This window comes from Canis aureus, chromosome 21 (assembly GCF_053574225.1).
Source record: "Canis aureus isolate CA01 chromosome 21, VMU_Caureus_v.1.0, whole genome shotgun sequence".
NCBI classification, from domain to species: Eukaryota; Metazoa; Chordata; class Mammalia; order Carnivora; family Canidae; genus Canis; species Canis aureus.
In genome coordinates, this window is record NC_135631.1 from 54,609,963 (window position 1) to 54,626,075 (window position 16,113).

General features: G+C 55.6%; 1 protein-coding gene across 12 annotated transcripts in view; it reads right to left on the minus strand.

The window, feature by feature from the left end:
* Nucleotides 1-16,113, minus strand: part of IKZF1 (IKAROS family zinc finger 1) — a 91,402-nt gene that overhangs the window by 19,686 nt on the left and 55,603 nt on the right. For 8 of the 12 annotated variants that reach the window (XM_077864194.1, XM_077864196.1, XM_077864192.1 and 5 more), the window contains exons 4-5: nt 6,296-6,556; nt 893-1,060 (exon numbers count right to left, since the gene is read on the minus strand). In XM_077864194.1, coding sequence (XP_077720320.1) covers nt 893-1,060; nt 6,296-6,556 — 429 coding nt within the window. The remainder of the gene's footprint in view (nt 1-892; nt 1,061-6,295; nt 6,557-16,113) is intronic. The other 4 variants (XM_077864200.1, XM_077864199.1, XM_077864198.1 and 1 more) reach the window with 1 other exon arrangement.

Consider the following 16,113-nt stretch of genomic DNA (forward strand, 5'->3'; position numbering starts at 1 on the left):
GGGGGAAGAGTGTGGTTTTGGGGATGTCGGGAGGGAGCAGGTCGGAGCCTCCTCCTCCCCAACAGGGCCCTGCTCCGGAGAAGTTACTGACCACCCCACGGTCTGGATGACGAGCTCTGGGAGGGCCGGGGTGAGGTATCCCCGCTGGGCGGAGCGGCCGCGCTTTGCTCCTCTGGCCTGGAAGACCGTGGGGCCCCTTGATAGAATTGCAAAGAAGATTCCTCAGGAGGCAGGCGGTGGGACCTGATCAAAGATGGGCGGATGCTTCGCACGCTGGGGTGCCTGGGGACGGGTCAGGCGCTGGGGTTGCCGTGCTCAGAGACTCTGGGCTGTTTGGGATGCGTCTGCTACAATGCAGCTCCTCGGCTGAGGCCTCACCGGCCAGTGGTACAGGTCAGGCTCAGGCCCAGATGGGGAGCTGAGCCTCTGGGGGATGGGCGGGTGTCCCCAGTCGGGACAGACGTCCGAGGCCCCGCTCACCGGACCTCTCAGCCTTGGGATGGCGACCACCCCGGGTTCCTTGGCGTAAAGCAGGAATGCATGGGGCTCAACCACCAACCTCAAGAAGGGGACCAGAGGACTGTCTGGGGGTGGGTAGCTGGCCAAACCCCGTGCACGAGCCCTGCTCCCCTGATGCCCCGGGCATAGGAGGCCTCCTTGGAAACAGCCTCCATAAAGTGGGACGTGTGCATGGGCATGTTGTCCTTCTGGGTCCTGGGCTCCACGGGGGTCACAGCTCAGTCCCGGGGGGCACTGCTCCCACGCTCCTGGGGCTGGGCCCCCATGGTGGTGGTGGTGGTGGTGGTGGCAGTGGGGGGGTGCTCCCACGCATGTGCACACCCACAAGACCCGGGGGCTGGGGGCAGCCTGGCACCTGCGCCCGAGGACCTACCGGAGTGCGTCCTCAGGTGGCCGGTGAGGGCGTCCCGCCGGCGGCACGCGTAGTTGCAGAGGTGGCACTTGAAGGGCTTCTCCCCGGAGTGCAGCTTGATGTGCCGGAGCAGGTTGCCCTTCTGCGTGAAGGAGGCGCCGCACTGGTTGCACTGGAAGGGCCGCTCCCCTGGGAGGAGGACAGGGCAGCGGTGAGGCCGGGCCTGGGCGCGGGGGCCTGGGTGCCCACGGGGCCCGCAGGCTCCCACCGGCTGCAGGTTTGATGGAACACGGCGCTTTCAGACTCAACCTGCCAGCTCCGTAACGCTTCGCTGCTTGGGTCAATTTGATCTGAAAATCTAATTTTTTCCCCCTAAATCAGAATGGCACATCACAATGCAAATTCAAACTCATTTAAATAAAGTGACTGCAACATTTTGTGATGAAGAGCCAGTCTTCCTGATCAGCAGTTTTGGAATAAACCAATATCCAATTTTGCGTGTTGTGGCATTTGGTGGGGTTTTTAATGTGGCTTTTTTCAAAGGGTCTTTAAAATATGCCACTGAAGCAGCAAAATAAAAAGGAAACTCATTAAAAATGCATTTCAGGATCACAAGTTCATTTCAGCGTTACATTCTTATATTTAAATGAAAGGCACTTCATTATAACAGTTATAATAACTTCTTTTCATTTACATTTTTCCTGTATTTTGCCTTTCAATTTCTTCTCCATTACCTGTCTGTCCCTACGCAGGCAAATCAGGAAGGAGACAGAGAGAGTGTGAGGCTCAGAGAGAGAGAGGGAGGAAGATTGAATAAAATGAGAAGTTAAGGAACTGTGAAGGATGCTCCACATGGTCCACGGAGAGGCCCGGGTCCCCGGGGGCAGGGCGTCCGAGGCTCCGCGCACCCAGGCCTCTGCTTCCTCGTCTCCTCTCAATCCCGGAGCCACTGAGCTGCCGATGGCTGACACCCCCAGAGCAGCTGTGTGTTCAGTGCAAATAGCCTACGGGATGCGACCCAGTGGTTATTAGGGATTCTTTGAGGGGCGTCGGGGGTGGAGCGGCGGCTGGGACAGCGAGGAACCCAGGCTGCGCGTGGCAGCGCCGTCCCCACGGGCTCGGATCCCACAAAGGGATGGACACGCAGGCATCTGCGGGAAAGGGACGCGCCACTGAGCACGCTGGGTCTCGGGCTCCCCGTCAGCCACCGTCTCACTTGGGCCTCGTGTGGGAAGAGCATGACGCTTGCCAGCTTTAAGCACACACTCAAGCTCTTTGGAAAACAACAGGTGCTCGCTTTCTTTCTTTCTTTTTCTTTTTCTCTCTCTTTCTCTCTCTCTCTTTTTTTTTTTTAGAAGAGCTCTATGTGCCCACGGTATCTGCTGTTGAGACACCATGAAAACACACACACACATACACATACACACATACTTCCTGGTAATGGGTTTTTCTTAGGAAGAAAGAATGTGTGAAAATGTATATTTAATGATTTTCCCGATTGCTTCATGTGGTTTTGGTGGATGAGGTGGCACTTGCCAGACGCAAGCAGTAGAAGCGCGTCGGGTGCCGTTAAAACCAACACTGGCTTAAATGGAAAAGTTTACACCGGCCCCTGGGTGTCGTGGTTGTCCTCGCTCCTATTGTTCAGTGGGCCCAACAGGTGTGCAGCCCTAAAATCTGAAACTACTTTAAAATGAAATTTAATTAGAGGCCCGCGGGAGGGATCCCGGCACCTCGGTGTCTTGACGAATCTGCATTCTGGGTTGGACTTGGCTGCGCAAGGAGTCGGCTCCGTGGGAAGGTGACAGCAAAGCTAATGAGCTGGAACTGAATCCCTGGGTCGCAGGTCAGTACTGGATCAGGAGAGTCAAAGAGCTCGCGGCCGGGCGGCCCCCAGGAACCTCCAGCAGAGACAGATCATCATCTGTTAGAAACACTTCTAGGCCTCTGTCACACTCGTGCGTGGATGTGCATATTTTAGCTCCAAGTAGATGCAAGGGAAAGAGAAGTAACTGGTCCCCGGGCGCAGGGATCCCGACAGAGAGGACCTGCGGCTGGATGTTGCGGGGCAGGCAGCCGGGAGAGCTGATGCCCCACAAAATGCACCTAGTGAGGGACACGGATGACCCAAAGCCAGCTCAGTTGGCTGGGTGAGGTCTGCCCTCCTATGCTGACGAGGTGCTGCAGATCTGCAGGCTGGGGCAGGGGGACAGGTCGGACCCCGCCGTGGAGGCCGGGTTGTCCCTGAGCTGCAGCGGACCCGGGGGAAGGAGTGGGAAGGCCGTGCGCCCCTCCAGCAGGACAGGGCGGGAAGGAAGGAAAGGCAGCCGTTGCTTGCACAGTGAAATCTGTCTCTAGTTTGAGTCAAGTGTCCTCGTGCCCCTGGCTGTGCCTGGCGTCTCACTCCTGCCGGCAAGCTTTGCTGGCATCCATCGCTGACTGCCTGCGCCGGCAGAAGGTGTGACACGAGGACGCGGAGGCTGCCGAGGCCAGTGAGCCCCGAAGGGACAACCCGGGGCTCAGCTCTAGGCGGCTTCCCTCGCCGGGCTAGATCCCGGGCTAAGGGATGCCGGGCGATCCGTGGCTGCGCTTCTTATACCCGGCGGGACGCAGACGTTATCATCACTGACTCAAAATTGAGGTTTTACTCTCGGGGACCGTATGGATGTGCCCCTTGAGGGCCTCTCTGCAGGCACGTCGGAGCCCCTCTAACTCCAGCGGGAAGAAAATGAACAGGGCTTCACGATGCCTCCATCAGAAAATTTAGGAGGGTCTATCAGAAGGTAGGTCACAAAATGCATCCCTGAGCTGGGGATGAGCGCGGGCCCGCTGCAGCCAGACCCGGGAACAGACTGTCCTTGGACGCTGGTCCTGGACCCTGTGCCTTCCTGCCCTACAGAGGAGCCCGCACACAGTTACCACCATTCAGACACTGTTGTTGTCGACCGTTCAAAGTCCCATCCTCCAGGTCGACACCGTGGCACATTTGCAGGCGGGGTTCCCCCGGCCCGGCCTGCCTCCTACCCCGTCGCCTGTGAGGCTCACACCAGCCCCGAAGTGGTGGCTGGCGGGGAAGGCAGTGCTATCACACTTGAGTTTAAAAAAAAAAAAAAAAAAGAAGAAGAAGAAAGAAAGAAAGAAAGAAACTGAGCAGCAGAGCTGGGGATGGAAGTTCAGCGAGCAGTGCCCACAGCCCCTGCCCAGGTGGGGAGACTGGCCCTGGGAGCTGGAGGGTGTCCCGAGGGAACCCCGGGGGGCCTCTGGTTTGAGGAGCACCGCTCTCAAAACACTGGAAACTTGGTAAGGTCGGGGTGGGAGTGACAGTCAGCAGAGCGTGGCTTTTCTAGCATATTCCACTTACATCCCAAGGAAATAGGACCCGTCCTGGCATCGTCTACTCGCGGAGACCTCGCTTGGCCGATGTGCTCCTGGATCCCCCTGCAACCCTCCCCAGTCGTGCAAAGGGGAGCACAGCCTGAAGACCATCCACCCGTTTGCAGGGCTTTGCTTTTTTTTTTTTTTTTTTTTTAATAAAAGCCAGGCCGGGAACCATAAACCTGACGGTCTGCGTGTCCCTATTCCCGGAATGTACTTGTCCTGTGAGTGAAGGAATCAGTATGATGCTGTGTGCCTGGCTCTTGGCCGCTGGTTGTGGGGAGAAGTGGGCCGCAAACAGCCGGTGCTGCTCTGCATATCTGTCCTTGGCAGGTCTATTCATTAAATGCAATTATTCTTTTTATCGGGGCAGGCAGTCATTATATTTTGGCAATTTACCATGCCAGAATTTGATTCATTTATCAAATATTTATTTAAGCGAATTTTCACAGTATAGGCAGGCTTTACATGAATTAGCAGGAAAGTAATTCGCTTGTGAGCTCTAGTGCTCCGTCAGGGATGTATTAACGCGGGGCCCGGCGGATTCTGTTAAGCATCTATCAGCAGGTAACTTACCTTCGCTTTAATTTCCGAGTCATTACCAAAGGGGAGAGCCCGACTACCCTCCTACCCTCACGCCAGCTTTACTTAGGGCTTGAGGTGAGGGCTCTAGTGCACGGGATAATCTGAGGATGAAGGGGGCCCAAAAGGAAAAGCAAAGTCTGCTTAATTGGAGAAGTTACATCTTTGTCGAAGATGCGCATTGACTTAAACAGACCTGGGGCCTCTCCAGGCGCGTCGCTCGCACACGGCAGGCATCACGTTGGAGGCCGCCCTGATTCAGATGCGGGGGGGCGGGGGGAGAAAAAAAATCACAGCTCCAGGGAGAGAGACCTGTGTGTGCTGACAAGCCAGCGGTTTTCCTCAATGATTTTTCTGAATTCCTGCTAAATTTCTGATGGTCGTGGATTTGTTTGGCCCGGGGGGCGGAGGGGAGGGTGGGAATCACTCAAGGCTGCGATTTCCAGGTCTCCTTCCTGTTCCCCTAAGTCATCTTACGACCCTGCTATGCCTCCAGAGCCAATAAGCATGTCACCTGTCTCGTTTTGTTTCTCCTCTGCCCCCTGTGGAGGGCGGCGGCAGGTGCTGGCTCCAGGACGGCCCCCCAGTCCCCCAGCGCCAGCCCCCGGCGGCCAAGCCTTGGGTTTCTGCCTTTCGTGTTTCACCCTGCAGTGACCACTAGGGGAGGTGACTCTGTCGTGCAGAGAGTCAAGTTCCTCTGCCGTTGAGGACGCTCCTGCATACGGTTAAGGACGCTATGTGGCCCTCTGATACCTCGAAGGCCGTCTGGGGCCATCCGAGAGGACTCCCCGGTCTTGGCGGGAGAGCGGGGGCTGGTGGCTGGCTGCGCCCGGGCACCTGGGGGGCGACCCCGGGGTGAGGGCACCTGGTGAGCCGGGGCACGGTCGGGGCCTCATGCTGTCCTCCTTCCTTCCTGTCTGGACACGGAATACCGCCTTCTCTGATGCTTCCAGAGCCTCCGACAGACAGACAGAGGCCCTGCTGGGAAATTCCGTCCCCGTCTGCGACGGAAACTGACGGCAGCCGCAGTCGCTCCAAGGCTGGCCTGGGGACAACTGCCCCCAGCTCCGCGGAACGCTGCGCCCGCCGCCTTCCGGTGCCCGCTCACGCTGCTGAAACCCCAGCTCTGTGACCCCAGTTTTCCGAAAGGCACATTTCACTCATGGATTCCCGGGGGACCCCCCGGAGGAGGCGCCTTCCACGGCTGGCTCGCTCTCTGTTAGGTCTGTGTGGTCGTGGGGCAGCGGGGAGCCGCGTGGCACGGGCCCTCGGCGGGCCCCGGGGAGGCTCTTAGCGCCCCCGGCCTCCCGCTCTAGGGCGTCGGCTCGGCGCGGGTTGAGAAGGTCCCCCCCGGCCGCTGGTCCAGGAGAACAGACCGGGAGCCGGCGCCGAGAGACAGAGCGCGTCCTCCGGCTACACCCGCGGACCCCTCCAGGCCACCAAGGGAGGAACTGCACCAGGCCTTACCAGTGTGGCTTCTCTTGTGGACCATGAGCACATTGGGGCCGATGCAAATTATCCCACAGACATCACACTTTAGTTTGCCGTTAGGAAGTCGAATGCCTCCAGCTCCCGACAAAGCTCTGCCGCCTTGGCCACCGTGGGAGCCATTCATTTTCTCTCCCGCAGCATCAAGCACTCGTAAATCCTCCGCACATTCTTCCCCATTCAGCTCACAGGCACGCGCATTCTCTTCATCACTCTGAGCCTCTACTTTAACATTACTGGCTGAAAGACACAATACAGGTGCCACTCAGTGTCATCGCAAAAAAAACAACAAAACAGAACAAAACAGCCCAGCAGCAAAAAGACAGCGCGTCAAAGCAGAGGAGGTTCCCGGGGACCGCAGCCCGGGCTGGGGCGGGGATCCCGTGGGCTCCGGGGGCAGGTGCCAGGGAGCCGGGCGGGCCCGCAGGTAAGTGCTGACCTCATAAGCTGCCTCCCGCCGCGGGCAACACCCCAAGTGGTCGTCAAGCCTGAGAAACGTCCCCCTCCCGGAGGTGGCTGTTGCCCGCGGCCCGGGTTAACGCACTCTGGGGCAAAGCTCTGCGGGCACCAGCTCCCAATTCCGGCCACCGATGCCCCAAGGACTTCCGCAGGACTTCCGTGTGCTGTCTGGCTCACAGTCACGCTCCCGTTTTTAGCCCCCGGGGCCACACGCCCTGTGCCCCGGGGCAGAGCCGCGACATCTTACGTGGCTTTGTGGAAGGGCGTGTGGAGGTAACCGACCTGGCCAGCTCGTTGGAGTGGGGGCAGCCCCAGCCGAGGGCTGGTGCTCAGGAGCACTCGGGTCCCCGGCTCAGTCTGCGTTCCTGTCCCTTTAAGTCACATCGAGGGCAGTTATCTCTGCCATTCACATATTTTTGTAGGTAAAGCAAATCAGAGACACTGCGTGTGCATCCTTCAGAAGCACAGCCCGGGGGTGCACCGATGGGTCCCACACTATCATACGGAGGAGAGACTGCAGCGACCCCGAAAGCCATCGCCCCCATCACGGTCTCCATAGATTAAGGGGGCGGGCAGGTAAATTTTGCCAAGTGCAAGAAACAGTGACATGCTCGGCAATGGTGACTGCGGAATCTCACATCGACATTTTGAACCAGTGGGTCCCCAGGCTTGGTCCTCGAACCTGCAGCATCAGCATCAACTGAGAACTTGCAGGAGGGCCAATTCTCCGGTGTGCCCCCACAGGCTGGACTAGAGGCCACGGGGGGCGCCCAGCACTCTGTGTTTTCACGAGCCCTCCGGGGGATTCGGATGCACAGTCACGTCTGAGACCACGGTTTTAAACAATCTGCCCCGTTAGTGACACTCCAGGTTCATTCTGTCCAGCCCTTTGATCATGGGTGGACAGCCCAGAATCTGCAGTGGGTGCTCGTGGCCGGGGGGGTCGGCTGCACTCCTTCCATGCACTGAGATCTCAGGGGGCAGGTCACCCACTTCCCCTGTGCCTCGGTTTTCACGTCCGTTAAGGGGGCACTGGCCCGCCAGGGGTGCGGTGAGGACTCAGTGATAAACCCAGGAGCACGGGGACTGGACGGGGCAGGTGGGAGCACATTCCCTACAGAGCCGTCCATGGAGCCCCCCCACCCAAGTGATGTCTGCGACATGGACCCTGTGCCAGGCACACCGCACTTGACTCGCTTTCAGGTGGAAGCACATTCCCTAGGGTCTCATTATCGCTGGGCTCGGTGCTAGAATGGTCTGGAAGCATGAAAGTCAAGTTTCCACGACTCCTGAACTCCTTCACCTGGGATCATGTCTAATCATCCAGCTGCTCCCCCGACCCCCGCCTGAGATTGGGGCATTCTAGGCCTGACCACTGGTGTGGCGGGTGTATCAGCCCGTGTGCTGTGACCAAGCTCTAAGCCTGTGCTCCTGTGGCTGGAGAAGTGCGGGGACATAGAGGGAACTGACCCTCGCTTTCTCAAAAGTACACGTGCCAGAAACCAGGGCTCCCGGTGCCAAGGAAGATGGATATTGCTGTGACCCGGTGGCCTGCTCTGCAGCATGTGGTGCTGGCGACTGGGTGGGCCCTTCCCGGTGAGAGGGCAGGGAGGGCGGGAAAGCATCGGGGTGACCCTCTGGGTGACGCGTGGCCACCTGCCGTGGGGGTGAAGTTTCGTCAGGAAGGAAGGAGGCGAGGGCGGCCTGGTGAGAAGCACAGCATGGGTGTCATCTTAAGTACCACGGGCGCCCTCCACCCAGACGTGCCACCAGCCATAATGTGACTTTCTCAGTGCTCTTATGCCATGTGGCAATTTCTTCGAGAATTGCAACAGAACCAAAGTACACACAGGAGGCTCCAGTGGCGCGAGAGCTGAGTAGGAGCGACCCTGAGACCCCGTGGACCCCAGGCACCGCCTGAGGGGAGGGGCCCGGCTCATAGACAGGAGCTCGGGACACTGCTCACACAGTGGGTCTCTGGGGGAAGGAGCACAGAGAGCACCGCCGACCGCGGGGAGCCACACATGTCCCTGGGAGCAGACACCGCCCACGTTTCCGGGTAGGAGTTGGGTGGCACATGCACGGTGTTCCGGGGCTGGAAGCTTGCTAGCACTCTGGGGACAGATGCCAGGCCACGTTAGCACAGGAATGGTCTGTAGGGACCAAGGGAGAAAGGACAACAGGGAGTGGCCAGGGGCACCGGGGACGTCACGGAGGGCCACAGGGTCCGCCACGGGTGCGCCAGGGCCAAGCATAGGAGAAAGTTCTCTAAATCTGGGCAAGAAGCTATCTTTTTGTTTCCCTCTCTTTTAAGGATTCATTTACATATCTGAGAGACAGCAGGAGGAGGGGCAGAGGGAGGGGAGAGAGACCCTCCAGCAGACTCCCTTCAGCATTCCCATCTCTGTGGACAAATGCAAAGTGGGTGCTGGCCACGCAGGAGAGAGGGACTGCCCCCCACCGAGGAGGGTGTCCGTGGAAATGGGGTGCCCCTCTGGCCAGGAGGACAACACGGGCAACGGGCTGATGATGATCTTCAGAGGCTCAGAGCGTGAACGTATCCTGATAAAGTCATGACACGCTGGTCTCAAAATTGCAATCTAACAGACATAAACGTCAAGTCCCCTAAGTTAAAATACACTTAAAAAACAAAAAAACACAAACTCAGGATGGGGGCGGTGTCGGCCTCACTCATTTAAAGGTGAAAAGGGTTTTGGGGGTTTTGGCTCAATTAGTGATGTGGCTGGAAAAAGGAAAAAAAACAGAAGACGTAGCCTTGGAGTCCAGCACTGGGTGCAGGTCGTACGTGTCCTTTGAAAAGGACAAGCACAGCGTGAAGCGGTCAGAAGGAAGGAAGGACGTCAGTGAGGTCTGGACACTCCGCGGGCGTCCACGGGGCTGGACAAGCTCAGAGAAACAATTGCGGGGCTGAGAGGAGGAGGCTGGACGGGAGAGCGGGAGGCCAGGGCGGCCCTGCGCAGTGCGGCACGGCGGTGGCACCGGGGGGCAGGCTCCTTCTGCGGCCGGGCAGGTGGCCTCTCGCTCATGGAACCCGAGGGGGCGGTGGGGGCGGCGTCTGCAGACGTTTGTGTCTGTTCGACCACCTTCTGCATCTGCACGTGTCAGGGAGGACTCGGGAGGCCTGTCCAGTGCTGCGCTCCTGGGCCTGTTACGGTGAATCCCACCAGCCTGCAGAAGCCGAGGGCACCAGAGGCTGCTCCACCTAACGAAGGGCTCACGGCAGATGACTGGCTTCTTTGAAGCCGTCTACCTCCCGGCCTGGGACCTGGCAAGATTCCTCCTCTATCCCCTTGAGAAAGGCCACCTGCGGCAGGACGCATCCTCCCGTCCTTCGTCATTGGTCTTCCTGAATGGCCCACGTCCACCTGCCCAGTCGGTTCCATGAAACAGCGGGTCTCCCCGTGTTTGTGTTCACTGTACTGCGGTCGGGCCTTCAGATGATGTTTCTGAGCCAACCGGGGCTCACAGCGACTGGCTGTGCCCTCCCTGGATTCCTAAACCCCTCCCCCGCTCCATCTTCACGGAGCTGGAACTGCTTAGGCGACCATCGTGTCTAGGAGATGCTAGGCTCTAGCTCAGTGTGGGGATTCTACTCATAAATATTTTGCAACTCCATCCATCCACCACTTAGAAAAATGTTGAACTCAGTATAATACTGAATTGAAGCGATTAAATATAGAACATGAGCTGAGACTCCGGCGCTTCTCCACCCCCGAACGCTCTGGCTCAGGCCTAACCTTGCGGCTCTTCTGCCGCCGACTACCGGGAGTGCACGGACAGGGGCCCCATTTCATTATTTAATAAATGAGGCTTATATTAAGAGCGGATGTCTTCGAATCTGGAAGAGTCAAGGCTACTTTCCTTCTCAGATGCGGTTTTCCATGAGGAAAAAATCAAAGTATTCTTGTTACATAACGTAGAGGCTGCCTATGTTATTAGTAACACAGCAGACCTAAGAGAGACCCCCAGGTCCCTACGGCCAGGTGGAGCTCAGCCCATAGACAAGTTTGGCACTTGGAGAGTCTGGAGAGTCCAGGGAGCTCAGGGTCAGTGGGGCCGAGGGGCCTCCATGTGCTGCCAAGCACTGCACGAACTCATGAATGATTAAACCATTTTAACGCATAGATATAAAGTGCCCTGGCAGTCCCCCCGGCAGATGGGCTGCGCTTCCTCCCCGTGCTCCGTGCCCTTCTGGAATACATCTTCCTGTTTACTGGTAAGGTAAAAGTTGGGCCCTCTGACTGTGCTTTTCCACGGAGAAGACATTCTGGAATCATCCCTAGAGTATGAGTTTAAGCCGCTACCTATCGAGCCTCGAGGGCTCCCTACCATGAACGAAAAAAAAAGGGAGACAGAAATATTTCTGCAACCAGTGACTAGCAAGCAAAACTCAAAAAAGGGAATGAACCACACTGACAAGGGGTCTTGAATGAGCGTAATTAAATTAAAATTTAAGATGAAGAGGCAGTCTGTAGATGTTTTTCTGCTGCCTCTAAGAGAGATTTAGGAGAACTTTTAAGCATCTTTAAGCTCATAAAGCAACTTGTTATAACTTCTATCATTTAAAACATAGAGGTTTGAGGGGGGCGCGTGGGTGGCTCAGTCCGTTAAGGGTCTGACTCTTGATCTTGGCTCAGGTCATGGTCTCAGAGTCATGAATTCAAGACCCGTGTGGGTGCCACATCCAACAAAAACCAAAAAAACAAAGAAAAAAAGCCCCAATAAAACGTAGGGGTATTTTTCTTGTGAAGATGCACGATGAGGCACATTTTTATCATTCTTTGATACCTTTGGCCTCTAAATGCAAAGAAGTCAGAGGCAGAGGAGGAGGAGTCTGACAAGGTCATGACTTACAAGCACGTGTATGTTTTCCTCAGGTGACTAGGAACAGAAACTGGGATGGAGGAGGTAGCAGGGTCAGACAGGTCATGTCTTTAATTTTCATAGAAGGAAAACAGACGAGGAGGGGTGACTGGGGCTGTTCTCCACCCTGCGCAGCAGGCGGCGGTGTCGGCCCAGGGCAGCTGGGTTGCTGGGGGCGGGGGAGGCGGGAAGTCCTCCAGGTGCACAGCCCTCTGTGCAGGGGGGAGGGGGTGGGTATTCACAGTCTGGGGAGCTGGGAGGGGGTGGGGAGGAAGGAGAAGCCATTTGCATAAACGTCTAGACTGGCATCTATCAAAACATGTATCATCGACCTTATAAAATCTGCACGTAGCACGTATGTTTACGTGAGCACATCACCGAATGCTTGCCCCGGAACCTCCCTCGGGTTTAGTGAAAACATCTCAGAATGTGTTTTCTGACTTGTAAGTGCATCTGACTTCTCAACCTCGCAGCAGCGTGAGGGCTCACCTCCAAACCTCTCTGTCCTGGCACCTTTGTGTTTTATGGGATTGTATGAGCACCCACACGCACATACGTGCACATATGGACACGTATACCCGCATCCGCGTCTCCCAGAGATAAATCCCAAGCTCTTGTTTCCAAGTTGAACCAAAGGAAGCTTGGTTAGAGAAAGATCTCGACGACGTTCACGTCCTGGGAAAGCAATCACCAATCTGGGTTGTTGCTAAATCCTTTAGACGTCAAATAGTTTTGATGAGCAGGATGTCAGAAGACTACTTTTACCGTTACTGACACCTTTTGGGGTTGTGCCTGGATCAGCAACTGCTGCGGTGTTAACGAGCACACCCTGTTTGCTGGTGTTGCTTTACAGCAGCGAGGAATTTACTAGTGCAGGCTCGGAGGCCGTCGGTCCAAAGGAGGCGACCAATTCAGGTTCCTTTAAATATTTTAAAGCATTTTTAAGAAATGTTTAAAAAGCACATTCTAGTCCCTAAAATGCTCCCTCCAAGCCGCTGCCCTCACCTATCTATGGGTTCTCATCTCCCCAGACCTAAAAATGAAATCAACATCTGCTTTTGGTTTTAACAGCTCAGATCAGGAACGTCCTGCGCGCACCAGGCACTAATGTGTGTGCTCGGGCGGCGAGGTACTGCACCGCAGCCTAACGGCCCCGAGCCCCGGGGTGTTTCTCTTCTCGGTTCCGAAATTAATACCTCAGAGCAACAGAAGGAGAGTGTGTATCTTCCTCCCGTCCCACAGATTTGCAAAAGTCATTGTGCGAATACGTTGGGCTGTCTCGTGGGGAGAGGAAGTCTGGCCATCCCCACGCTCACTCGCAAGGGGACACTCAGCGTGGTAAGGGCAGGGCTGATGACCGGCTTTGGCAGAGCAACAATTCAGTGCTTGCGTCCCTTCTACCCCTATTACCCCACAGCCACAATGAAAGGCATGATCCACAGTGCACCTTCCAACGGTCCCAAGGGTTACACATGCACTTTACTGGGTCAGCAATGCCCTGGACGGCAGACATGGAATGGCCAGGATGGGGAGAATCATGCATTCACAATATTTACACCATGGAAATGGAGTATGGAATGGATACGTGTTTCTGTTTTCCAGAAGCAAGGCATATACTTACGGGAGAAAGATTTGGGAATTAGTGCGTGAAAATCCCTAAAGCCATCGGCCCCATATACAACTGCAATTAAGAAGGAGAAAAGAAAGCTGGCTTTTGATAGTGTTCACGAGATAGAGTAAGCATCTAAAAACAAGGGTTGGGAAAATAAATTAAAAAAAAAAAATAAAAACAAGGGCCAGGGATCCCTGGGTGGCCCAGGGTGTGGTCCTGGAGATCCAGATTGAGTTCCGCATCGGGCTCCCTGCTTGGAGCCTGCTTCTCCCTCTGCCTGTGTCTCTCATGAATAAATAAATAAAATCTTAAAAAATAAAAAATAAAAATAAATAAAAACAAGGGTCATCTTTTTTTTTTTTAAAGAAAGTATTATTGCTCAAAATCATTAGTTAGCCACTAATCCGCTAATGCTCAGCCTTCACTCAGGCACCTGGAAAGTAACCCAGGGGTGCCAGGAGCAGGGCCGTGACACGCAGAGGTCTGAGCTCCCGGCACGTTTGCACAAGCTCTGCTGTGCTGCGCATCCTAGGGCTGGTAGCCGAGAACACACGCTGGAGCCGCGAGGAGGTTTTGGGCAGGACTGGTGGGCACAGACCCCAGGTCTGGGCACCGCGGCACAGCTTGTCCCAGGACAGCGCGCATCTTCACAAAAGCAGTGTGTTTCTTGCCGGGCTGAATTGTGCGGCAAACGTTCTTTATTTTCAACATTTCTTAGAAAGTGTTCGTAGAGCATCAGAAATGTTCTCACGACCCACTGAGTGGGGGAAAAATGAGTGTTTTTCCCTCGCTCAAGAAGAGCTATCAATGTCTGTGGGTATTCCTTATCAGCCGCCTTCGTAAATGTTATCAGCGCCTTGAATCTCCAAGTTCTTGTTCTGTTTTTATAGGTCAGAGCTTCCCACCATGTGCCGAGACCTGGAGGCTTAGCAGATACCGCCCACGTGCACACATGCAGCCGTGCGTGCATGCACACACATGCACCGAGTGTGCTCCCCAAGGGTGGCGTCCCCATGTCTATCGGAGCTGTGAGCACGGCGTAGCTGCAACTAAACTTGTTGGGCCACCCCCTGAATTAGTGGAGGGGGGACGCCCCCCATCCCCCAGTGTCTCCAAGAAACAGACCTTGCTAAAACTGCGGCGAGCTTCCAAACTTCCCCGGTCACAGAGCCTCCCTGCTCTCCCAGGAAAAGTCCATTAAAACAGTGGGCGGCGTTTGGGAGAGGCTCACAAAGCTGTTCCTGGAAGCGACCCCCTTATTATGTCCTAACCACCCCTCAGGCCTCCTGACTCATGCCACCCGTGACCGTCTGCACCTAACGGAGGCGGTCACTACCGTGCTGCCCCTCAAACGGGCAGGTGAGCAGCCGCTTGCTGGGCGCACCTGAGCTCGGCGTCCGCGGCCAGCCAGTGAGGAGATGCCAGTTTCACAGTGACCTTGGCGCTGACCTCCAACTTGTCAGGTCAACTTCTCCAAGGCCCGTGTCTGTACGCACCGGGCTGGCCCATCCACCTAATGGGAGAGGGGGCAAAGTCTTGCCTTTTAAAAAGGAGGGCATGACAACACTGGGTCTCAGACTGATTAAGTGTTGAATCGGACACTGTCGCACGCCCTGAGATGCTGCTCAGATGGGTCGGGAAGCTCGGCTTCCCTTGGCGCCCGCGCAGCTGCACAGGCCACGGGTGGTCCGCATTGTGATGAACACGGTGGCGCGAGGTGTTCACGGTCACTGTAACTCGTGAGTTCAGGAGCAGAGGGATTCGAGAGGCACACTAGTTACCAACTGTCTGGTGGTGGAAAATGTTGACTTGCCTGGGGCTTGGGTCACCCCAGGGAAAACCCTGAAATCCAGGACACGACGCGGCACCTCGTGAGCACTGAATGCTCATCGTTTGCGGGAGAATCCGTTCCCTGCCTACCATCATTCAAATGGACACTCTGAGTTTTGTCCTTCATCCTTGATTCCCTAAGATGGACAAAAAGCTTAAAAAACAAAACACGGCTGTAGCTACAGAGCTGTTCTATTCCCCTAAGAAAGGTGAGCCGATAGGAATTGGCTCTTGGTCACGCACCACACATATTCATGCACAACTAACTCCTTGGACTGGGAGAAAAACACAGCATCCATGGATGGTAGTTGTGCACAACAGGAACGTGGGAAACTCACCCTGTCCTGTCCTGTCCTGTCCTGTCCTAGCTGGTCCTACCCATCCTGTCCTGTCCTGTCCTAGCTGGTCCTACCCCATCCTGTCCAGCCGTGTCCTAGCTGGTCTACCCCATCCTGTCCTGTCCTGTCCTAGCTGGTCCTACCCCATCCTTTCTGTCCTGTCCTGTCCTAGCTGGTCCTACCCCATCCTTTCTGTCCTGTCCTAGCTGGTCCTACCCCATCCTGTCCTGTCCTGTCTGGTCCTACCCCATCCTTTCTGTCCTGTCCTGTCCTGTTCATCTGGGAGGAATTTTTATTCGACAAACTGTCCTAATACTTTCAAAGAAAATGCTGTCAATGGCTTGGATTCTGAATTCTGTTCAGACTGTGATGCTGATGAACATTCTGGAAAAAAAAAAAAAAGATAAAATGCCCACAAACCACACTTCACTTTGCATTCGGTCGTGCACCTGAATTTCTCATGCTCTTGTCACCTTAGGGAGAGGTGAAAACAGACCTGAGATTCTTCAAAACAGGAGGAGGAAGTCTGTTCCACTTTGAAGTCAAAGAAGGATGCGGACAATTTTCTGGGGACGGTAAACACATGTAGATTTGTATTTAGGAGAAGCTAGCAAGAGGCTGGGGTCTGGCCTTTAAATCCTATTAGCCTGTTGGGCCCGGTCGGGTTATTAACA